At 42.2% G+C, this 25,635-nt stretch overlaps 1 protein-coding gene across 1 annotated transcript in view; it reads left to right on the plus strand.

Annotated features, from left to right (window-relative positions):
* Nucleotides 1-25,635, plus strand: part of plxdc2b (plexin domain containing 2b) — an 85,338-nt gene that overhangs the window by 12,630 nt on the left and 47,073 nt on the right. The window contains exon 2 of the mRNA XM_069696315.1: nucleotides 21,079-21,302. Coding sequence (XP_069552416.1) covers nucleotides 21,079-21,302 — 224 coding nt within the window. The remainder of the gene's footprint in view (nucleotides 1-21,078; nucleotides 21,303-25,635) is intronic.

Below are 25,635 nucleotides of genomic sequence, written 5' to 3' on the forward strand. Positions count from 1 at the left end.
TGTTCCGTCCTATCTGTGTCTCACAATCTCTGTCTCTCATTTCGCCTCCCACCCAGTTCCTTATTCTCATTTGTCATTCCGCCCCAGTTTTTCAGACGTGTGAGCAGAAGTACCGTTTTTGTCGTCTTCAGCTGCGGCGTCCTTCATCTGAGTTTAGTTGTGTCGCCCGTCTTTCACCCGCTGATAGCTCGTGCTGATGAAGTGTCTGGAAATCAATAAAACAGTGGTAACACACTGAAGAAAGAGGATATGAATCGATATCATACTAAAATCACGCCGAGTCACTCGCACAATAGGTCTCTGAGGACGCTAGACTGTTTCTGGTGGTGAATTTTGTTGATAACAAAATATGGCCAAAAGTATATAGAAAGACAAGTTTGATGATACTTGAATCATATCCTCTTTTCTGCAACTTTAGGCTTTCTACAAGCTTCCTGCAACACGGTTTAAGTAAAAATGTAATATCCTTAAGGAGCAATTTGGCTTACAGGCAACAATCAATAATAATAAATACAGAATAGTACAGAGATTAATAAATTGATTAATACAAAATGTCTTGAATCTATATAATGCTGCAAGAAGAAGCCAAAAACACAAATACCTTTCTGTCACATATCCAGCCATTGACAGGATGGACACTGGCTGGATATATGCAGACCGCTGATTGAATAAATTACCTCACAGATCTGATAGCGCTCGTGAAGGAAGCAAATTAAACTCACTGTGTAAAGGATGCTGGAGCCCAGTAAGATGATCTGACCTGTCTGTATGACCCCTGACTTAATTAAAGTTACAAATATCTGTTTAATGTACATCATGTCTCATGCTGGTGCTTACAGTACACTGATGTTGGAACAGAAAGCAGCTTTACAAGGAAACTAGCAGGGGGGCGTGTTACACAGGTACCAACGGTCAAGTAAATAAAAAAATCCATATGGAGGTTTATCAGATGCCAAAACTCTGCAGAGGTTTAAAATTCCTTGCTGCAACATTTAAAACTGCAGCACGCTGAGTTACACCTCAGTAAAGGCCGAGTTATGGTCTCTCAGAACTAGTTTGTAACATCCTGTCCGATAATTAAAAGCATTTATAATCGCTCCGAGCAGCTACATAGGAAAAAAACGTCATGTCATTTAAAAACAGGGATAACTATTCACATTTTTAGACAAGACACAAAAGTTGAGTAAAACAATCGATCCTCTCTCACCTCCACCCAGCTGCCCAATCACAACGTGAGGTTGGTGGGAATATCGAATCGTCATTTTCGAAAACTTACTGCAAGTAAGCGTTATAGAAACCCCCTACATGATTTTATAAATCTGGTTCACGAGCCGAGCCAGTTTTGTTTTTTGGAGCCCAGGATTAGTTTGAATGTGGTTTAAGTCCCTGCAGTCTGTGTTCCCGTTCATCCCAAAGGTGATGGCTAAAGTTGAGCTCAGTTCCTCCAGGGCAGACTGCGCTCTGTTAATGTGACACTATCCTCTCGAACAGAAGAAGACCTTCTTTAAACTGCTGCCACACAGTTTGATGTCTATAATATGACTGGATGTTGTTTCATTAAGAGTTAGAGGACTTAACAGCCCCAGGACGAGTTCAGTTCAGGCCTTTACCGGAAAAAAATCCACCATAAGCATGTTGTGACTGCTGAGAAGCAAAACAGTGCTTAAATATAGAGGAGTCAGAGAGTGGAGGAACAGAAGAAGACAGCAGGCAGACAGTATGATTACATGTCGTGACCCTTGCCCTTTCATTCGCTGCAAGAAAAGACCTCTATCTGACTCCTCGACTCAGCAGCCCGTTGGCTAAATCCATCTCTGTGTCTGGGTGAGAGGGAGGCAAACACATTTACACTGTGGTGGCGGCCATCGGTCAAATAAAGCACTCACCGACAGAACCTGGACAAATATCCTTCTCATAGGCAAATTGAAACGTGGGCGCACCAACACCAAGAAAGGTTTCTAATCAATAAGCAAATACAGGATTGAATAGGCGCATAACCTTTTACAGCTGCTGTTCACTCAGGGCGGTGAAAGTTGTCCCACGGGAGACTAATTGATTTAAAGAGAAAACTGATTTGTTGGAAAGCTTTTCAGAAGAGACTTTCAGTGGTATAAATGTGTCCCGTGTAATTACACTGCCTGAAAATTTAATGGGGGCAGCTTAAAAGCTTCAAATTATTTGGTTTTCTCATCAAAGACCTGACAATCAGAGCCAATGATTAACATTCGTGCTGCATGTGTTTCTCTGTTGAGTGTCAGCGTAGAAAGAAATGCTGTAAACCCGCAGGGTCGCTGGCTGCTGGTTTGTTGTTGTCTATTTTTTTCATCTTGGCACTTGCAGGGAACAGATTCTGGACATGCAGAGATAAATCTTTGTTTACAGCAGACAACCACTGACAGAGAGGGGCCTTGGGGCGCTTTTAGGATTGTTTAGGTCAGTGGATCCTCTTAAAGTTTGTCAGTCTTCAGAGGAAAAATGCTCTCTCTTTTTGTGTTCCCGCTTTTTTTGGACTCTTCAGCCTCAGAGAATGTCACTGTAAATCTGCCGTACAATTAGCTCCTGACAACACATAACGCGTAAAAGTTTATGGGTCAGCTTCAGCAGAGGAGATAAATTTGACAATCTTGATATGTAAATACTTTCCACTCTGGCCTTTCTGAGTGCATCATGAAAAGTTACTGCAAGGTCAGGTGTACATGCTTATAAAGGTAGGACTCTGTCAGTCACATATCAACCCGACTACCCGGAAGGCATTGAGGCTAAAAACACAAGAACCAAAGACTTTTGCGTCATTTGATAAGAAGAAATACTGAATGTACATGATGTGATTTTGTTTTTCAATGCAAAAGTGGACGAAATTTAAACAGGATTGGCATGGAAAGTAAAGTGCCTTAGGTTTCACCTCTTGCTGAACTCAGACACTCTTTTGTACTTGTACTTGTCACATGACCTAAGTTTTTGATTCTGGTCATACATGTGTTGACTTTTCCCACCAAATGGACTGACAGGTGCTTTGCTGGATCTTTTTTTTGCCTCTCGTACTCTGACATATCACCTTTTCAGTTGACATGACAAACTTGTCAGCAGTTATCTGTTTTACATGTTCTGCAAATGTTGATCAATATTAGCATTCAGATGGAGTTGTGTTTCTGGTAGCGTCATAAATTACAGTCCAACATTGCCTCTTCTTTTTGCTCCGTTTTTTGGTCTCCACCAACTACTGAGGGTTTTAAGATCCTTTTATCTGAAACTGGTTTCGTGCTGCAAATGAAAACTGCTGTGGGAGTTCACCAAAACTGTGAAGATGCAGGTCACCGAGCCGAAACAGAGCTAAAAGAAGCTAAAACTGCATGTAGTAGCATATCATCAGTAACTACTAGCAACACATTGTTACACATAAAATCAATCGTTAAGTTAAAAATGTTGATTATAGGTTTTTTTTTAAGAGGTGTTTTTAATGTCGTGCAGGGATTTAATTTGACCATTATTCCTTTGAAAACAAAATGTGTCATGCTCAGAAAAACTCAGACGTGTTTCTTTGAATCTTATTGAACCATTTGTCGCTTGAGATGCATTTTACAATAGGTAGTTTGGTTTTGAAGTTCACTTTTCATGCGTTGGTGTTGTCTGTGCTTATCTGCGGTCCCTCAGGTCGTTTCTCTGTAGCATACATGCAGCAGGTAAATCACCTAGTCTGGTCCGGGTGACACGCAGACTTCTGTGCTTCACCCCCGGGGTGTTTGTGTCCTGTGGCAGATTTGCAGTGACAGGCCCATGCCGAGACATGACAGGCAACACATCCGGCTTGATATGAGGCTACAATCAGGTTGACAGGAAGGTAATGAAAGGCCCCGTCTCCCTGACACCCCGGCTATCCCGCTCTGTGCCGTTTGCTGAAGTGGATTGACGGTGATAATTTGACCCTGTCGGTCAGGGCAACTTTCTTTTATGGAGTGACATCACTACGATGACCTGATTGTCTCGGTGGTCACAGGTTATCTGCTCATATTGTGGACGTACTTAATCTGTCAAATGCTGTGTGTTTACGACTGGTCCTTGAATTTGGAGGATTTCCATGATTTTATTGAGTACTCAGATAGCGTAATAAGTCCATTTAACAGCATATTCTTGTTGATAAGCCTTCCGTCAGCTGTTCCAGTGACAATGTTGGCATTCGGAGGGAAAGAGTGAAGGACATCTGTTGAGGAAAAATACGAGCTCTGGCCTTGTAATGAGGATAATAAACAGAGAAGGACATGGAGAGAGTTTGGTGAGGGAATGTGAGGGCGAGCTGCTTAGGAACTTCTGAACAGTCTGAGCTCATCGAGTCGAACAGCTGGAGCGACGCTTGTTTCCTCTCAGCCATCATGATTCATAACCTCGATTCAGCTGTAAAACAAGGTCATCTGAAGTGAGCCAATAGACTCTAAATGTTACATTACAGAAAGAGTGGAGCTCTACGAGAGGTCAAAGTTTAACTTCAAGGATTCCTATCCTTGTCTGTAGACGAACCCTGTCACTGTTTCTCATGTCAGCGATATTCTGCCTCGATTTTGACGCTCGTTTTGCTTTTCTTTATCCCTTGCTTCATCGTTCACGCGAAAAAAACAGTAATAGTTGACACGCACATCTACATGGTTGTAGGCAAACGGAGCCCACGCTCTGCAGCCTCCACTGTTGTCATGAAAAGCTGAGGCCCCCCCCGCCCCCCTTTCAAAAAAGCTGAATTTTCTACAGATGTCTTGTTTTCGTCTGGCCCTGTTTTTTTCCACTACTCCCCTTTCCCTCTCCTGCAGATGTGAAGGCTTTTGTTAGTCACTAAACAGCCTTTCCTGAGTTCTGGATAGCTTCAGCTGTTTTGGCCAGAAATACGTTCATTTATTTTTCCCTGAATAGCATGCAGAGTGTAGGTGTTTCATTATAAATAAAGTGCTCTCACTCGGGTTTTAGAACAGCATGGCATAACAACTGGTGGTAGGAACAGAGAAAGGTCTGGTAGCGACCCTGCTTGAGTGCCCTTGAGCAAGACTCTGAACTCTCCTCAGGTCTAAAACTGCTGCTCTTTCCTCTTAGGAGAAAATTAACTAATTATGCCTCTGCATGGTTGTAGAAGTAGGATTTCTGCTCCGTTTGACTATTGCTCAGAGCTTCAGTTTTCCTCACTCAGATTATATTCTGGTCCCGCTGCTCGTATTGTTAGCGTTTGCTCAGGCAGTGGATCAACCAGAAGGGCGGACCAATCAGCGACCAGTGTTGGTGTTTAAATGCCCAGCCCCTCCTTCATTGTGATTGGACAACTGGGTAAAAAGTGAAAATGACGACCGCAGGGTTTTATCTCAAGTTGAACATTTTTCAACTCTGTGTAACCACAAAAAAAGCTGCTGACCATTCAGCACTCAGATCAGAGACTGCAAAAGAGGGGGAGGCTAGGATTTTGAAACCGGTAATAGCACTGTTGTTATGTGACCATATTGTTAAATGTCTTGTCGATTGAAGCCTCTTGCATGCTTGAATGTGATGACAGATTATACAGTAAATCATTTGAAGGCCAAGGTCTCCATGTGCTGATTAACTTGAAGTTGTAGATGGATAAAAACATGACAGTCGGGGTGAGAATGTATGTTCGCTTGCTTATCTGCATTGTATTAAATGTATGAATGAGTGAAATTGTGAGTTCTTATCCAGGTGTGCGTCATCACGACACTGGGTACAGATTGATGATAACTGGCATGAAATAACTGACTTGCTTCAATGTAAGCCATCACACAGAAGAGAGGAGAGACAGAGCAGAGACTCTGAATATATTTCAGCATGTGGACAATCTTGTTAGTCAAGGTCATCTTCAAGATCAAGAGATGCAGCTGTCTCTCTCCAGCGTGTTTCTGCAGGTTTGCGTCTGGGCGGTGAACCAGTTCTCCAGCTGACGGGATCATAAACACAGCACAGTAGATTGATTAAAGGGAGCAACAGCCCAACACACGACTCTACTGTCTTTATAGAGTCTGTAAATGAGTCAGAGGCATCATTATGCAGTTTTACACGGTCATGTGCTGCTGTGGGACAGGTCTGTACAGAACCTACCTGGCCTCATTGTCTGTACTTCTCGTGACCCACAGAGGATAGGTTATAGAAGTGCTGTTATCCGAGACAAATCACCAAATCTTGCTTATGCGTGGCGACATATCCTTCTGCAGGTTTTTTTTTTTTTTTTTGGGGGGGGGGGGGGGATTTTCTTTGCCTCTGTGTTTGAAGAAATCTGATGTAATAGATAGAAGCTGCCTTCAGACTGAATACTCCCCGGCAAAAGAAATGAATGAAATTGTTTTGTGTCTTCTAGACTTTGATCAATATTCTTGAAATTATTTTTTCAGTCGGAGAATGATGGGAAATCGTTTACAGAAAGCGGGTATAATCTCACTATCTGCCAAATATCATGGCTACATTTGGAGCAGGACCAAAGTCTTGTTGATCTATTGCATCCCTGCCAGCCAGTAATGGTATGCTAATGCTGCAATTATTTTCCTTGTCAAACAACAAACTTTGTCTTCTGTATCCAAGGACAGAATTACACTTGAGACATTTTAGAAACAGATGAAGGGCTGCTCAAATCGCTGCCCAAACGGCCATCATTACCTCATAATAATCATTCGCTTTTGACAGTTTGGGCAGCTCACTTCTTAGAGCGACGAATTATTTAAGAAAAGATTAATAGTGGCATCGGGAGACTACCTCTCTGTCAGGTACAGTACTGCAGAGGCTCCCTGTGTGTCTCAGAGTAATAGAGCCTGTGTTTTCTGCCTGTAAAGCCCCCGGCAGTCTCTCTCCTGGGGTTGAATCCTCAGAGACAGCTAGTGTGAAGTTGGAGGATTGCGTCTCCTGCAGCAGCTCAAGAGTAACAGAGTGACAATGCCCAGCGTTGAACCCCCTCAGGGCCTCCTCTCCCATCCCTGCACAGTGGCTCTGACAGCTCGCCTTCGTGCTGCTTCCCTCCTTCATCATAACCCAGCATACAGCCACATTCAACTGTGGCTGCTTTTAAAACCTCCTTCTCAGGTTGTCATGTGGGGGACCTGCTTTTCTTCCTATCTTGACACATCATCTGCAAAAATCTTCAGTCACAATGTGAGTTTGGTTTCCCACCTGTTTCTGAGCAGAGCCGTACGTATTCCATCTGATGTGTTTGGAAAAGGCTGAGGGTTTTTAGGTTATCACCGCCGTGAGGTTTATTAATGTTTTATTCATGCATCGCCACTTCTTGTTGTTAGTCACTAAGCATTTGCCTCTGAATATGTCCTCTGTACAGCAGCTGTACGTTTTGGGACGGGCAGCAGTTGGAAGTAACTAAGGGTGTTTTCACGCCTTCGCTTTTCAGTCCGGTTAAATCAGACTCGGGTTCGTTTTCCCCTCTGATGCGATTCGTTTGGGCAGGTGTGAACACTTGGGTGATGACCAAAACAACCACACCGAGACCCTTGAGAGGAGGTGGTCATTGTCTGGTCCTCAACGAACTCTGGAGCGGTTTGTGGTGGGAACGTAATCTGACCAGGATCCAAACCAGCGACCATGTGGATGACACGAGTTTGAGTTAAATGGCTCCAAAACCTTAGCATGTTATTGCACATGCTCCGTATTATCTCCCCTTTTATGCTCTGTGGTCTGAAGGCAGCACGTCTTTTATGCAAAATGGGACGCAGTATGGGATTTTTAAGACCTTTCCTCGAAGGGCATTCGGCATTCGGCCGCTATGGTTTTGCCTGTTTTATCGCCCAGATAATTACCACAGTTAGGAGCAAATTCCAACTCTGCTGTTGCTCCATGTTAGATTGCACAGTGATGTTTCTCACACAGAAATATGCTCTCGTCCAGAGCACAGGAACTATTACACAGGATTCATTACTTTCTTGCTCCTGCTCCAGACACATTTGACTAATGAGCAGAGTGCAAATTCTCTCGTTTGATGCCTTTTGGTTTGCTTGGATTTTTTGGGGGGGGAGTTAAAAGACACCAAACCAGTTGGAAAAATGTTCAACTTCACAATTTCTTAAATCGATTCGAACTTGAAAAATGCATCTATAGGTGTGAAAATGTCATAATGGGGTTGCTTGGATTGGAGTGCTGTACGTCAGCCTGAGGCTATTTCAGGCTATTTTCACCTCAAAACCCGAAAGCCTCATCGGAAATCAGCTACAGAAGTGTAAAGCCAAATTAAACAACCTTGAGCTTCATGGATCGAAGAAGATTCGGCGAAATTTAAAATACAGTAAGTGTTCTTCTTTATCACCAGGCCAGAGCACCATTTGATAATCAAAACTGCAGTTATTGTATGTAACAGCCTCAAAACTGAGTCAGTGACACTCATGTTATTGAACCTCTTCTAAATATTCTCAAGTGCAATTCTACCAAATTCACCTGAATTTCAACACCTGATGTGCAGCCGAGTTACGCCTGATCTGGACCCAAGTCCGCCTTTTCCAAACAGACCATGCATAATGTAATACTTAAAGCTGATTTTGCATTTAACACCCCTTTTATTTAACTACAAATGCAGCATCTCTACCTGTGCTTGGGTATTTTTACTTTAATATATTGTTAGTTTTACTTAGGTAAAGGATCTGAAAATCTTTTCCACTAGAGAAGGAGGAGAAGTTAGCCAAGGCTGTGTCAGTGCCTGGGGCCCCCTGAGTTTGATCAATGAAGCCAGAGAGGCTGAACATGGGGCCCAGTGCTAATGGCAGCGTGCCCAGAAGCATGGCATGGAGAGTGGGGGGGTTGAGGCATACTTGTCACACTTGAAAGTCCCAAAACAGAGAGATTTTCAAAGCCAGAGTGGGTTCTGAGCGCCGCTTTCCCATAAGATATCATGATTCTGCAACCAAACTGCAACTCCCTTACTGTGCAGCCTACTTTATTGTGAGGTTTATAAATAAATATAGATTTCTTCAACGTTCTTGCACACCTTAGGTCTTACTGGCAGATACATTGGACCAAAACTAATCTATGTTTTATGAAATATGTCTTTTTTTTTTTTTTTTTTTTTTTTTTTTTTTTTTTTTTTTTTTTTTTTTTTTTTTTTTTTTTTTTTTTTTTTTTTTTTTTTTTTTTTTTTTTTTTTTTTTTTTTTTTTTTTATTAATAAACAAAGATCAAAATTCAGATCTCTTCCACTAAAAGCTATACAAATAAGAAGAAAGAAAGCAATTTACTACATCACATATGGATTTAACTTTCTGTAATTTGCATTAAAAGTAGAAGCATCTGCCAAAAAACATTGTTTTTCCCTCCCTGGACTTGAAGATTTCAATCCATCCTCACAAATAAAGCAGCTTTTCCCTCTAAATCAAGAGAGCCCAGAGCTCAGATAGGTGTGAGTATGAATCTCCCACTGGCTGATTTGGAGACGCTCCCGTCGACTCTGGGCCAAAACAAAGGCATCGTTCGTAGTTCAACTCCTGGGAAAATCCTGAGGGTTTGTAAGTGTGGGTTTCGACTGCCAAGATGCATCAATCTCTCTACCCAAATGACAACGCAGACACTCCTCCTCTTCCTCCCCTCCTCATCATCACCTCAGGAGGCGCAAACTGACCCTCATCCAAACTGATCGCTTTAGAAAGAAATTGGAAAGGGACAAACAGGAGGAGAGAAAGTTGGAAGATATTTAAGAACAAAGTGTGTCCCATTTGCATTCAAACCCAGTGTCTCTCAGGCTGTTTATCAGAGGGCACTGAACTGTCTGTTTCTATTAAAGCCTTGGTGCAGCCAGGCTCAGCTGTACAAGACAAACGGCGCCATCCGTCCTGAAGTGAACAATTACTCCTGTGTCCTCTACAGGGGTCAGAAATATGTTTGGATTGAATCAATACAGACATTTGAGGAATCGATGGGGCAAACCGCAGACAGGAACAGAAACTCGTTAGTCGGCTAATTTCACCCCCCATTAACACTGGACGGCTTTTACCACCAACATGCGTATCAGCGCACGCAGCCGTCTGACGGGACAGCGTCAACAAGGCTGCTGATGTGATCCACGTGAGCGGCTGTCCTGTCAGTGTTTGACCCCGAAGGGGACGAGGCAGCCTCCAGAAAGTCTCAGGTCACCTTATGAGAAACTGAATTCCAAGCCAGTTCATGGTCTCTGTGGAAGTTCGTTTTGTGTTGGAGTGAATGCTAATATTTGGGAATTTTAGTCATGCGGAGTTTTTCTTCGTAATTAAGCAAATCCGTCTGAGGAAAGTCCGACCTCTTTCTCTCTCTGTTAGCATTCCTTTGCATTTCCTGCATTTTGTTTCTGCCAGCTTGCAAAATTGTTAGCCTCTGTTGCTTCTAGACACCGTCCGTGTTGCTGTTTCCTCGCAGCAGTTTTTTCACGACTTAACCACTTTAACGTCCAGCATACCATGCGCACAATGTCCCATGTCGTAACCACGAGCTCACGAGTTCCCCGTCTTGTTTTAAGGATTTAACTTAAGAGTTTACTATTTTGTGGATGCTCTGACCCAGACACATGTTAACAGCCTGCAGCTGCATACACAGCTGTCTTATGTTTGCAACCGGGAGTGATAAACCGAAATGACCTGCTCTCTCCTTCCCTTTTTATTTCAGCCACAGTGACCTTACCAATAAACTCGCCTCCTATCTTCCAACATGATCACCTTTCTCTTCATCTCTTCGTCTGTCTTTGCCAATAATACTGAAAAACTGCTGAATTGGATGAAATAGTTAAGACTCTTATCTCCAAGAAAGCAATTAAAATTCCATTGAGAAGGGTAATTCCTGAAGAAATTATTTCAAACTATTTCCAGAGAAATTAAAAAGCTGAGGTGTTTATTAGATAGTTCGAGTCCCCTGATAATCTTTTGCAGTCGCTAGTGTCATTTTGGTTCCATTACAATCACCAGGAAGAGTGCAGGAAGTAAATTAAATGAGAAAAGTGATGAATTATATATTTAATGGATTTAATTAAGCTTCAACAAGTAGAAAAACCCTCAAGCGTTTTCCTTGTCGTGAAAAATAACGACGCAAAGCTCACATTAATATTGTCTCTGGTAAATCTGCATAATTAGAAATTTGAACAGGAGGTGAAGACAAAATCAGTGCAAAGCAATGCAAATGTTTGCCTGTGTATTTCTAATTGAATGAACGTTTTGAGAGTCTTCACCAGATACACTGTTGCACATGCAAAATCCCCGTTTATGATGTCATTTATTGGACAGACTCGGCCGTCTGTTCTGCGACACGCCATGCTGTAGGTCTCATTTTCTACGCAGCAAAACTCCCGGCGAGGCAAGGAGGTTGTGCTGTAAACAATTATTTAATATTGATTTCCTTTGAGTGGCTTAAGTCTCCACTGCTGAATGGCAGGAGGTTGAAGCAATTACAGACTGTGTGTGACTTGGATGTGGCTCGCAGTTTGTCAACAGATACATGAAATGTGCCGATAGGGGTTTGGCAGCGATAGAAATGGGGAATGGTCCACTGTTTCTCTCTCTCTGCTCAGTATGTACAGCAGCAGAAGGGAGTCTTAAAATATATATCATCTTGGTGTGCTTCTGTGGGAAGCTGGAGATCTGGATTTTTGGTATATTCAGTCTTTTTGTTTTTGCTGGCTTTGCCTGTAGGCTGTAGGTGGGAAGATATGGAATTTGGCAAGTTTTAAGCGGTTTGTTATATGTTTTTCAACATAATTTTGAAGAACATTAAAAAAGTCCCGGTTACATCTGCTTACTGGGAAAACATCAAGATCTTATTTAAGAGTTTTTCTATTACTCATATGGTAAGTATTTATGGCTTGAGCAAATTAGCTGATTATAAGGAGTTTCATAAGTGAATATGAGGCCTGCACTTAAAATTGACCAACTGTGCAGTCTAACAACCGCAGTACGTGTTGTTGGTTGAATTTATCACCATGATGGATTAGACACTGTACTCAGGGTAAAATTAACTTGGGAAGATTCATATCGGCACTTATATGGAAGAGAAAGTAAGCAGAGTCCCAAAGATACCACACTTTTAAAGCTGATATCAGTACAAGATTTGGTAACAGTATAGCCGACAGCCTTTTTTTTTTGTTTTTAGCAATAAATCAGAACAGAAATTACTCTTTTTGGAAGTGATGCCTTAAATAAGGTTTTTGAAAAGTTTTGACGAAAACATGTAAGGAGTGGGACGATTTAGTCAAAAACAAAAGAAATCAAAGTTTAGTTAAGATCCTGCTGCTGCTAATAACCTTTAAAAAAAAAAATAATAATAATTATAAACTATAAAATATTGAGAGGAGTGTGTGGTGTTGGTAAACTCACAATACATTTGTAATATTCATTGTTTATGGTTAAAATTATCTGTTAAATAAGTTAATCTTTATGTATTTTTTATCCAACATTTACAGCTAGTTTTGGTGAACCTTTTTAGTTAGCCAGCTAATGGTTAACATGCGAGGACTAATCAGTTGAAGTTAACTTTTACGAGCTTGACATTTTCTCTCAGCATTTTGTTCACAAAAATTTATTATGTTCTGATATTTTATAAACTAAACTTTTGACTAAATAATTGACAGATTTATTGAGAAAAAAAGAAAATAATCGTTGTAGCCAGACTTGATTTACTCAAAAACATGTCAAGACATGTCATCTTAAATGACGCTATATTTGAAATAATCAACAATAATGTTTTAAATAACGATTGCCCCAATTGGCCACATCACACTCCTCCTCAGACAGCTGTGCTCTTTTTTTTTATTATTTGACTGTGGGAAATGGCAGGTCCATCGGGCTCCAAGTTGGACCCGTTTGCATGTGTTTACACGGCGCTCAGCGAGAGAACATTGGAGTGTGGAGAGGGTTTGGCAGGGTGGAGAGGTGGGAGGCTTGGTGATGCTGATGGATTAGCAGGAAGGATGAGGACAAGCCCAAAGGGCCCCGTCTGGCCTCGCTTGGAGTCCTCGGCCCAGAGGGAAAGTGGAAGAAACATGGTTAATACACTCACACTGGCACTCAATCACTCTCCACCTTCAGGACGAGTCACACACACACACACACACACACACACACACACACACACACACACACACACACACACACACACACACACACACACACACACACACACACACACACACATGCACATCTAAATCTACACACACTTAGAACAAGCCCTCTCCACATGACAGGTAATCAATCTTCAGTTAAAGCGCCGCTGTCTACTACCGGGCGTGATATTTCTCTCACATGAACATTGTTTGTCTCTGAATCACCTGTTGGATTGATTACTTTTAGAGCGACAGAAGTAGACATGATCATTTAGCTTGAAGCACCCATCTTAATCAATAAGTCTAAAATGACCCGTGGTGTGTTTTTTTTTATGAAGTGTGTAATGTGAGAAAACACAAACTCCTGTGTCTTGGTCTACTTCACTTCCTCCCCCTGTGCGATTGTTTTCCCCGCCCTGATTAGTTTCATCTGTCCCTTGTTGTCCTCCTCTCCCTAGTGTTTGAACTCTTCGGTGGTCTTTTTGAAATTTACGTCTTTTTTAGTTCATTGTGACTGTTTAGCCTTAGTTTATTTACTATGTGTCCTAGTTAGTTTGAGTATGTTTTTTATATTTTATTTTGCCGCTTCAGTTCTTTTTAGGATCCATCCTCAGTAGACACACTTTGTTTTTGGATTCCCTGCCTCTAGTTATTAAAGCCTTTTGTTTTATGAAAACCTGTTCCTGTTTTGTGCAATAGGGTCCTTCGTGCCTCTGAATCTCAACAGGTTCACAGTTACTGGGACACTTGAACAGAGCCATTGTGAATGTGTTTTTCCGAACATGACAAGTCAAAATGCCTGCTGTGAAAAATGCCATGAGGAATGGTATCTATTTGTGCTAAAGATAAGTAGCTGAGTCAGTGGTTTTAATAACTGGCTCTATCACCTTTGTGGCAGCGTTTAATCTTGTGGTTCTGTGGGAGCGGTCAAGATGGGTTTTTTTAAATACTGTAGGAAACAGACTCTGGTCAGTTTTTGTTGTTTTATATGACTGAAGAAACTTTATTGGAGTTGAACCCAAACCCATCTTTGCAGTTAGAAATATTTAGAAAATATTGTTCTTCCTAACTGTGGTAGCAGATGTGTAGCTGGCCAGAAATATAGAAGACACAACTGAGTCAGTGGGTTCATGCCCTCAAATCCCTCCGAGGCTAAAGAGATGGAGAGATCAGGTCTTGGAAAAATTCTTGGAGAGGCAAGTGTTTTTTGAGGGTAAGTGGACAAAAAGAGAGATTATTGTGTCGAATACGTCTCAGATGTTGGACGTGTAGGCGGGTTCCTTCCACAGAAACTCAGCTGAGGAGTGTGTGAACCTGCAGGATAAAGGCAAGGCTATTGTTTGTGATGTGGCGTATCAGAATGAAAGTGCAGGTTTTTGTCCTGCCTATCCCTCCCTATTCACTGCTACAGATGTGACCATTTCCAATTTTAAGGTCTGTTAAGCAGGCACTTAGAGGACTGTGGGAACAGTGAAAGGAACTGATTTCGTGTTTTCATGGCGAGATTTAGGCCGAGTGAGGGATGCTGAGTTTTTTTTCTCAGCAGGGATTTTTGCCTGTGACCTGTAAGAATACAGTAATATTACCACCACGGGTAATGGTCTGCACTGGAGGGAGGAGAAATAATCTGTTGCAGGAGGTCCAGTGTCCGTTGATACATTGCCTGCCAGGCCCGGGACCTCTCATGGTGGAGTGATTCAAGGCCTCGGGGGCTCCTGAGCCGTTGAATCAGTTGAAAAGTGGAATGAGAGCCAACAGCAGCGCTTCATCGTCCTGCAGTCTATCACTCAACCTCCTAAAATATGAGACAGACACTGCGCCTGACTGGAATCCAGAATTTCTAAACTCCTGTGTCACTCAGGAAGCACTCTTCGCTTTGTGATCCCGCTGCCGGCAGCCCTCCCTGCTTGTCTGTTTGTCTCTTTGTCTCTTTGCCAAAGTATTTTTGTATGCATTTCCTGCACTGACCAATGCCAGAGCCAAGACAACCACCAATTACAGAAAGAAAGCCACGGCGGTGACAGCAGACTCCATGATGGTTGACTCCAGCACTTTAAACCCTGTGTTTTGGGGTTTGACACTGTGCACTCGGGTATGTTTCTGGGATCTTTGTGGCTTCGCCTGCTCGGATTTTGTGTCCAGTGCATTTAGTTGTTTTGAGCAGACACTCGGATGGGGGGAATTAGCAATTCTCTACAAAGCCCCCTATAAAAAACAGTTATGTTCCTCCAAGTTAAATCCTCGATTAAAAATCACTGGACCTTAAGCAGGACTACCTCCTAATTCCGCCTCCATCTCTTTGCCTCTGGCCACCTTCCTTCCTCTAACATGCAGTCCTTACACCTGTCTCCTTCACGGACGCCATGTTTCCCTGTAAATGCATTAGTCTCTTATTAATGGCTTCCCTCCACCTTCCTTCTCTGCAGCTTATAATTACAACACTTTCAAAGTTAGAAAATTAGCTTTTATTTATAGCTCCCTGCCTCTTTTCTCATTTGCTCTCCAGTCTTTTTGTTTGTTTGCTGATTCTGGTGTTGCCAGGAGCCATTCTGATAAAGTTTATTCTGTGAGGCTCAACAAGCATATCAACAAAAGTGATTACAAGTCACTGTTTTCATCACACGAGGTTTGTCCCATAGCGTTTTCATTCAAATTGTGAAACAAGTGCTTTGATTCTATTAAAAAGGAACCCTGAATCCAGTCGTGGGTCTTTACTGAAGTGAGACATCAGAATTGCAGAATAATATCGACAATGTGATATCTTTAGCCAGCAGGTTATTATGTCTCAGAAAAAGGCAGCGGTCGCCCCGGGGGATGTTTGTGTTGCAGTGCTTTGACTTAGAAAGATGTGACTAATTGTTGGCAACACAAATCTGTAGTGAAACGAAGTGTTCCTGACAGGCAGGAAGCTCACTCGATGCTTCTCTCTGGAGGGAAACTGATAATGCATCTTTGTGGAAAACGTGGAAATGAATTAATTTTAGAGGCTTTTCTGTGAGAGGAATTCTGTTTTGTTCATTTGTTCTTCTGTGCACTGCTGCACTATGTAATTTCATGTCTTAACTCGTCTCCAGCTCTGATTATCTCAGATTTAGACGTATTTAGATATATGCTCAATGCTTTACGAGCTCTGTCTTAAACGGGATCTGGTTTGCAGGTGCTGCCTCTCTGTCTGCCTGTGTTCAACTTTCTCCTGCAGTCAGCTTTTCACTTTTATGTGTTTGCTTAATGACATGTTGCGTTTTCAAGAGAGAATGTGTAAAATGCAAGACACGGCAAGTCAGAAAAGCCCACTTGTGCTCTGCATAATAATTTCAGACAGTTGTATGTCTGGAGTTTGTCTTGAGACAGCAGTATGTTCTTGGGCGACAGATTTGAAAGGTCTGCGGTCAGATTACTTGGTTCCTCACATTATGTGCATTTACATAATTCAGTAAAGGAGAAAGTTAATTTGCAGCATGTGATTCATGATCTATTATCAGAGATGCCGAGGCATGGTTAACCGGCTCTGGAAGAATTCACATTTTGTTCGTAACAAGATCAAACCAGCAGCCACCTCCTTTTTAACCCACTTTATTAAGTCATCAGTCAAATCTAGTGTATCGTCTTATCTGTCTCTTCCTCTTCACTTTAGGGTTTTTCATGGTTTTAACAGAGTGCCCTTGGTCTTGCTCTGAGATGATCTTGTGAGGGGTCATAAACTCTGACCTGTCTGCTCGTTGGCAGTCCAAAGTGTAATACAACCTCAAGCACAAACTTGCTCATATGTTAACATTAGATATTAAAATTCTTTTAGACTTTGGTTGATTAATAAATTGATTCAATCTGCTGAAACTTCATACATTATGCTAATAAACAAAGTTTAAAGCATTTCATAGCAGGGAATTTATGATTTTGATTAAAAAAATCAACTGTTTATCACATAATTATCAAGCAAAGATTCCCTCCAGCTTTTCAAAATATAACAATTTGTTTTTCTCTGTTTTGTATCATTCTCAATGTTAATATTTTGGGGTTTTGTTCCTTTTAGCAGACAAACTGAGCCATTCAGAGGCATCATATTGGTCTCTGTGAAATTTTGATGGACATATTTCCATTGTTACAAATGCAATAAACATTTCCTGCATACACCCAGCTCAATGAAATTGCTCATTCTCTTTGACCTCTTCTCTTTGGCTCAGACTGTGTTTTTTTTCCAGGAGATTTCTAACAGGCGTGTGATCCAATACAAATTATTAGAAATATTTGAAGTGTTCAGTGAAAACTTGACATCTTAAAACTCGGGCCGGACTCAGTTTACAAAAACATGTCTTTTGGCATTTGTGTGAATTAACCCTTTAAAGAAACAGTACTTTTTATGTCCTTATTGTTTTTTCTGAACGCTTCATTGTTTGCTGGCATTACCAAGTTCTTCTGAAGTGTGTGTGAGCGCTTCTTCTGACAAATGTTCACAATGAATCATTGCTAATGACGAGAACAAGAAGCTGAATGGAGAAAAACATTTAATTGTTCTGTCGGGTGACGTGAAGCGATACTGTTCATCACATTGTCTGCTCGTTATGGGAGAATTTGTTCTGTGCACTTCCAACAATAGATCCTTTAATTACCCAAATTATCTGAGCTGCTGGTGCATTTTTCTTCTTTATTTTAAAGCAAACATGCACAGAACCAGAAAGTCCAAGTTTTCTGCAATAGTTACATGAACTTAACCCACGTTGACCCTGGTGAGTCGATGCACAGAGTCAGCAGTGTTACAACCGCGGCGAGAGAAGGTCTTCCACAGCGCTTGGCAGAGTCTGATAAAGCAGATTTCAGCAGGCACTAAATTAAGCACGCCAACAGCCAGAGATAGGAAGCCTAAGAAATTGTTGAGGGATGTAACTTCTTTTTTTTTTTTTTTTTAATGTATCTGTCTCTTCTGAAATTATGCAGACCAATAGCATGCGAAAACGCAATGAAGCATTCCACGTCGTCAACTTGCCAGTCATGTGTGACGATCTCCTGTCAGCAACACTGAGTCAGGTGGGAACCAAGAGTAAAGAGGGGGGAAACAAGCAGTAACTGAGTGAAAGAAAGGGGGTGCAGACAGCACCTTTATTCTGCGGTTTTATGACCGCCTCAAAGTCCTTGAGAGGCTTTAGGTGGAACCAAATTACAGTCCCTCTGGTGTTTGTGAATCAGAGGTGATGACAGGCGTGAGTCTGGCCAACAAGGCTGCTCGACAGAGTCAGGGTGAAGGTATGCAGGGGCTTTCAGAAGCACTGAAAGAAACGCAGACGGGAAAGATTTTCTTTCACACAAAAGCCGAGAAACAGTCTCACCCCGGGGAGAAGCCTTGTCCTGCTGGGGGTTTATTTTAGGTGTCCCTCAGGGGTCGGTCCTTAGTGCCTTCCCAAATGTTTGACAAAAGACCCAGCCTCCCCCCCTGGATAATAAGATATTCTGCCGTCACAGAGGTGGTGTTCACAAGAGAAATGCAGGTGTATGTGCTCCTTTAAAGAGTGACTCATCATGGCCATTCAAAGACGGGCATGCTGGGAAAAGAGCAGCCATTTGTTCAAGGCCCCTATGTTGTGGTCATGGTGTATTTTTAAGTATCCGCTGTTTGCCAGCTTTCCACCGTATATTGAAGAGCTGACAAGGAACCTTTAAAAGATGAGAATAGATGTTTATGCGTTAGTGGAACAGTATGTGTAGGTGCCTCTTGGATTAGAGTATATCACTGGTGTTGACAGGAAGTACTCTGGGCTACTTTGTCCGCATGGATGTGACTAATGACCATTAAGGATTGAGTAAGTGTCGGGAAGTATTAGAGGTATGCTGAGAGTGAGAAAGTGAGTAAAGAGTTGGTCTAAATAGCTGTTGGAGAGATTCTCCAAAGACTGCCCTATTCATCTATATCCGAATTGTAACATTGGTAGTTTGGGACCACTGATGGCTTTTAGGGCTGTTACTTTTCATCTGAAATTATATTATACTGTACAGATATGATGGGAAGACTGACAAAACCAATAGCCATTTCAGTTCATTTCCTGACTCTGAAATGTCTTTCTTGTCATATTACAGCTCAGTGATAAAAAGCCCTGTAAAATTTGTCCTTACAAGTGATGAGTTTTTGCTTTAACATAATTTTTTTTTAAATTTTGTAACTAATTTTAGACATTGAAAGCAGAAAACAGTTCCTGTATTTAATTTGTTGCTTCAAGTTCCCAAATTGTCTTAATATGGATGTTCAAATTTTGGTCCGAGTCCCATAACGGCACCAAGATTTCTGGCTTCAGTTTGTGTTGTGTGACAGAAATGTCTGAAGGTGACTTTTAATTGTTCTCCAGAAACAGTTGCGGTCATCCGAGACCGGTGTCATACTCTGCTCTGTTGAATTCTTCCAGTGTACATCAACACCAACCTGTGTGAGCAGATTTTTCTCTCTGCTTCTTGTTTTGCCGACGCTCATTATAAAGTGAATCTGTCAGCCTCCTCTTTGGCTAAATTAGCATCTTAAGCCTCTCCACTTGCTCTGAGGGAACCACTGGTCGGGGGCCCGGGGTGGGGGGCGGGGGGGGGGGGACGAGGAGGACGAGATGTGAGCGTGAGAGAAAAAGACACAGAGTGAAGAGAGAAAAACGGACTCTGCTAGTTAAACCCAGTGACCTCTTGTGAAAGAGAAGCAACATATAACAACAGCAGAGGAATCAGAAGTTCTCTCTCTCTCTCCTAAAGCCAAAGCAATTTGCATTGCTGCAACAGCACGCAAGCACTTTTATAAATGTTGCGTCCGGATGAGTGCTATGAAAATGAAGTTTATTGCTAATTGTCTCTCACCGCTTAATCCTATTAAGGTCACGAGGGGCGGGAGCTTATCCAGCCATGCTGAGCGTCAGCCTGAAAGCAGGGAAACAAGCCTTTAGTCCATCACAGGACTAACAGATAAACAGACCTTCTCTGCCGTCTGTATGATGTGGAGAAACAGGTGTAAGCAAATGGAGAACATGTGTATATCGCACTCGTAGGACCACTAAGGAAGAAAGAATTTGATGTGTCGCCAGGTCGGCCATGATTTACAGTACGTTTGGTAAAAGTGTACTACATGAACTGTTAAATTCAAAGGGGCAATTGTACATTAACTGAAACAGGAAGAGCTGTTGACCTTATAAAATTGTTATTGGCCTGATCCTGAAAGGCAGGAGTGGATGAACCCGTTTATAGGGAAAGGACCTGCACACTCACAGGGTGGCAGGGAAAATGTTATTGGTCATCACCGTGTCTGCCTTTATTAGATAGTCACAGTGGAGATAGACAGGAAAGCTGTGCAGCAAAGGTCCGACTGGCTGGCAATCGAACTGGGCAGTCGTTGCTCAGGGAGCATGCACCCTAACCACCCACCACCTACCTAACCAAAGATCATGAGGACAGAACAGGAGAAATTCTGACCCATTTCACTTGTGGAAGTCCTTTTCTTGTAACAACGCAGCACATTTCAGCTCCGATCCAGCAATCTGTCTCCGGCTCGGTTAATCAAGTCACTATTTACATTAAAACAACACCATTTCTCACCTGTCACCAGCGTCTCATTTCAGACTCAGGGATAGGGATGACTGGCTCTGACTGTGGCCTACTGGTCTGTGTGATGGCTGCAGCGTCGTTGTTAATGTGCATCTCTGTCAGGCGGAGAGAGATTTCTCCCCAAAGCAATGAAACAGGTCCACGGAGAGACAGCGAGTTGTGAGGAAGCGGTACAAGATTAATGAATGGAACAGTTCCCGCCTCTGACTTGACTATTGCATGTGTGAAAGTAAAAAATATTATTGTAACGTGTAATTATTTCATCTGTACTACCTACAGATATGACAGATTTCCTTTTCAGTATGACAAGCACGGGATTCATTAATTTAATTAGCATGTTGTAGTATTGCACCATTTACAGCAAAAATACACCTACTGTACATTTATTGACATGAAATTATTACTTTAAGGTGATTTGGCTCTCATCTGATGTTTTATTTGATCTTTTACAAAGTTTGTTTTGTTGTTCACACTTTCCTTTCCTGTTTTCCCCAGGGGTTTCTTACTCATACGTGCAGGGGCAGGCAGGAGATGAGGACGCAGCGGTGGATGTGAAGCTGTACAGCCACCGGTGGAGGAGATGGCTTCCCCCAAAACCGCGTAACATGGACAGTAACAGGGCCAGTCAGGAGCAGGACCAGGATCCTGAACCGGAGGAGCCCGACGGCTTCCCGGGCCTGCTGTCAACAGAAGAAACAGACAACAGCTCCCAGATAGAGGTACGTGAACATTTTATGTTAAATGTTGATGCAACATGGAAATGAATTTTCTCAAACTGAGGTAAATAATTGAGATTGATCATTTCAACGTTTTTATTCTGCAGCATTATTTCAGACCAGTGTTGTCATGGCACACTCGGTTTGAATAAACCTTCCTGTCTCGTGAAAAAAAAAATCCAACTCGTATAAAGAGAACGAATCAATGAAGTCCTCTTTTGAGCCGTTCCTAAAAATACTCTTTGGTCGTCAACCTGGAGCAATTACAGATCTCCTTAAAAGAATGGATGTTTAGTAATGAAAAAGTAGATGAGGAGGAGCTTTGGAGGATTAATGTTCTATATCAAATTAAGCTCAGCCCTCAGGTGTTCATCTACCTTCTGTGTGGGACTGGATCATCTTAAATTCAAACTCAGAAAGATCAGAACAGGAAATTACCTGGGCTTCCCGCAGCGGGAACGGGTCGGTGGACCTACTGGAGATGAATAGCACACAATGGCTGTGTTTGTTTCTATGCGAATGAAAGGCATCACCCATGTCTCTTGTTATGGCGCCCTGGCTGTCGCGCAGCATCGAAGTCATAATGATGGCGGCCGCCCGGGTTTAGACAGCTTGTTAAGTTTTTCCGCGGCTTCTAATCATCTTGTGTTCACAGCGTCGCGTCTCTGAGCGAGGATGGAGGAGGGCTTTGATCGTCAGCTGTAAACATTCAAGCACACACTTGTGTGTAGTCACACACACCACTTTAAACTTCACACACACACACACACACACACACACACACACACACACACACACACACACACACACACACACACTAATGCATCACACAACTGTAAATGTCACATCCACACACACACACACACACACACACACACACACACACACACACACACACACACACACACACACACACACACACACACACACACACACACACACACACACACACACACACACGCACGCACACGCACGTATGCTCACATACATGCCTGCATGCCATCCCACTGACACAAACATGCCCTCGTCATTGTTTTCGCTCTCTCTGCCTCATTTGTTGTTGCAGAATGGAAATACAGTCCACAGCACAAACACCCTGTCATTCCTCCTGTCGGTACCCAACACACACACACACACACACACACACACACACACACACACACACACACACACACACACACACACACACACACACACACACACACACACACACACACACACACACACACAGTCCCTCACCTGCCACCGGCACTTTGTTGACACAATAAAAGCCTTCATATGCAGAGGGCAGGAATGGTAGACGCTGAGCTGAAATCTTCCACCCAGAAGAGAGCTGATTGGATTTCAGAAACTGTCTTCGCCACACTGAAAGAGCTTTAACTGAGGAAAGAAGAGGATAGAGGAAGAGCTGTGTCCTCCTCAAGGAAAAATCTGCTCTTTTACACTTTCACAAGGCTGTATATCATCATCCTGTGATGCAAAACACATTCCAGGAGTTATTTTGTGTCATAATTTCTATTTGACGCACCTGCTTGCCATCAGCGTGCTTTGTCTGTTCGAGTCAGTGATTTACGACCAAATTTCCTGTAAAGAAAAATGTGAATCTAAGCCTTAAGTACACTTAAAAAGGTCATTCAGCTGTATTACGCTCCAGTCTGGTGAAATGACTTCCTGTCGTATCATCAGTTTCTCCCTGTGGGACTGTTGTCTGTTGATGCCAAACAGTGAGTCTCAAAAGAAGCACTTACATGTGAATTCCGGCGAGCGCCCGTCACAGCGTGTGGCTTCATTTCCCACCGGGAGCATTTCAGATGAGATTTGCTCGCTTTCGTTTACTTCCTGATTTGGTCTGGAATTAATTATAATATTGATTTTCGGTGACGTCACCCAGCCCTATATCAAATTATTATTTTTTAAGTTATTTCGCACAAATGTTCACTTGACCTCAACAATGAAGTTATTGTGTTTTGGGCGTCGGAGGTCACTGTCACTGTGACATGACCTCTTTCCCATTTTTGTGAACGTGATATCCCAGGAAAGCCTTCACGGACCTTCCTCAAATATGGCACATCCATTCACTTGGCCTTGAGTGTTAAGTGATTTGATTTTAGTGGTCAAAGGTCAGAGGTCACGGCCACTGTGACCTCACATCTTTTCCATTCTTGTAGATTTGATATCTCAGGAACACCTTAAGGAACCTTTTTCAAAGTTGGCACAACAATTCACTTGGACTCATTATAAAGGGGATAGATTTTGGTAATCAAAGGTCAGAGGTCAAGGGCAATATGACCTCACGTCCATCCTATTTGTTTGTCCCATTCTTGTGAAAGCGATATCTCAGGAATGCCTTGGGGGACCCATTTAAAATTTGGGAGAAATACTCACTTGGACTCCAGGATGAATTGAGTAGATTTTGGTGGTCAAAAGTAACTGTTACCTCGCAAAACATGTTTGTGGCCTTCATTCAATTCATACGTTAGTTAGGAAAACATTTCACTCAGATATCTAATAGGATAAAAACAGAAAAAAAGAATAATAACTTACCACCATAACTGAGAAGTGGAAGGGGAGATGGTGACTGTATTTCACATTTATGACAGATACTAAAATGGTGACATTATCCCCAGGGTGTCCATACAGAAATGATGGTGATAGATGATAGATCATCTGTGCTGTCAGGAGGGAAGTTGTGTGTGAAGCATCCACGTTTTAGAAATTATAGCTTCTTTGCAGCAACATCAATATGGGTTTGAACAGATATGCACGTAAACTATGTGGTTGGCGGAGGCGTACAATCGCAAGGCAGTAATTCTATTTTTTTGTGTATTGAATGCATCTCCATTGATTCACTGCTGTTGGTTTTTACACCCATAAATCAAGTGTCTTCTTCATAGATGTGAAGAAAAGCTTGTCTGTCTCTGTCTTCGTCTTTGCTCTGAGGTCAGTCGGTCTCAGTTTGGGTTAAATGGTGCCGTGACACAAGTTTCCAACAAGAGCTTCACCTCACCTCGACATGTCGGTTTAAAACAGTGGCTTTAACAACAGACTGTCTGTTGCCCTGAATGACTGTTAGTCACTGCGGCAGCTCCCTGGATCGTTAACCCAGATTAACCAGTTAAATAGCTTCTCTGCTACAGGTGTCTGCAAGTCACTGTGAGGCTGAAACAAACTGTGGGAACGATTCAGTTTCACCAAATTTAAGTCAGGTCTCGTCCACGTTTCTGTTCAGTCTGCTGGTCCTGACATGCTGTTGTCACAAACTGGCAAGTAGAGAGTCCACGTAAGAGATTCACTGAAATCAATTTAAATTGATTAAAGATAAACTAATACAAGCTAAGATTGGAGTGTGGAAGTCAGTACTGTCTGCAAGGTGAGCAGTGAATGGCTGTTTGACAAATGTGCTGTGGAGATGTCGGCGGTGCAAACACGAAACAAAGAAAAACCAAACTCAGCTTTTATATCTTGGAAGGCCCAGGTGAGCTGCAGTAACTGACAACTCTGCCATGTCAGCCAGTTACCCCTTATTGTAGACCAGGACTGCCTCCAAGATAGTAGGAGAGCCGTCACACTGTTACTGTTTGTGGCATTTAGCTGTTGTGTTTTTGTTGTTTGTTTTCTCTACATTTTTCTTGGATAATGGCCCTATTTTTAGGTTTCCCTCAACTCCAGCTTTTAGGTTATTGTGTACTGTATTTAAAGCTTAGTTATGGTTAACTGAAAGCATGGAGGGAAGAAGTTCCGATTAAAGATGCATTATTTGTTGACATAACAAACACATTACTCCTTTACAGTTTTAAAATAAAATGGTCATTTCAACTGTTATCCTTTATACTTCACAAAAAAACACCCTCAAAGTGTAAAACCTAAATATTCTATTATTATTGATAGTATTTTGTTTTTAAAGATAATTTAAAGCATTTAATTGGGTCCGGGTCGTTAACCCAGATTAAACAGCTTCTCTGCAGGTCACCATGAGGCTGGAACAAACTGTGGGAACGAGTCAGTGTCACTGAATTTAAGGCAGTTCTTCCTTTGTTAGTCAAATATATACAAGTGCACATTACTCTGCAACACAGTATTTATGTTCATTGTTCGTTGAGATTAAAAGCGTTACACCTTCTAACCTTCTGTACTCCTCGCCGCTTTCAACTCTCGCTCAGCCTGAGAAATCACCTGTCTGAACCTGGACCTCACGTCGAAGCCAGTTTTATTTTTGCAACTCAATAACACAAGTCTGCCTCATCAGGGCTTTACAATCTGTGCAGCATGAAACACTTTCTGTCCTCTCACCCTCGTTTGAAATACTTTCTGAAACTTCAGAAAAATCCCTCTTCCA

Source organism: Brachyistius frenatus, unplaced genomic scaffold (genome assembly GCF_029030835.1).
Source record: "Brachyistius frenatus isolate BFR_SWC_R1_liver_20210118 unplaced genomic scaffold, ASM2903083v1 Contig_21, whole genome shotgun sequence".
Lineage (NCBI taxonomy): Eukaryota > Metazoa > Chordata > Actinopteri > Embiotocidae > Brachyistius > Brachyistius frenatus.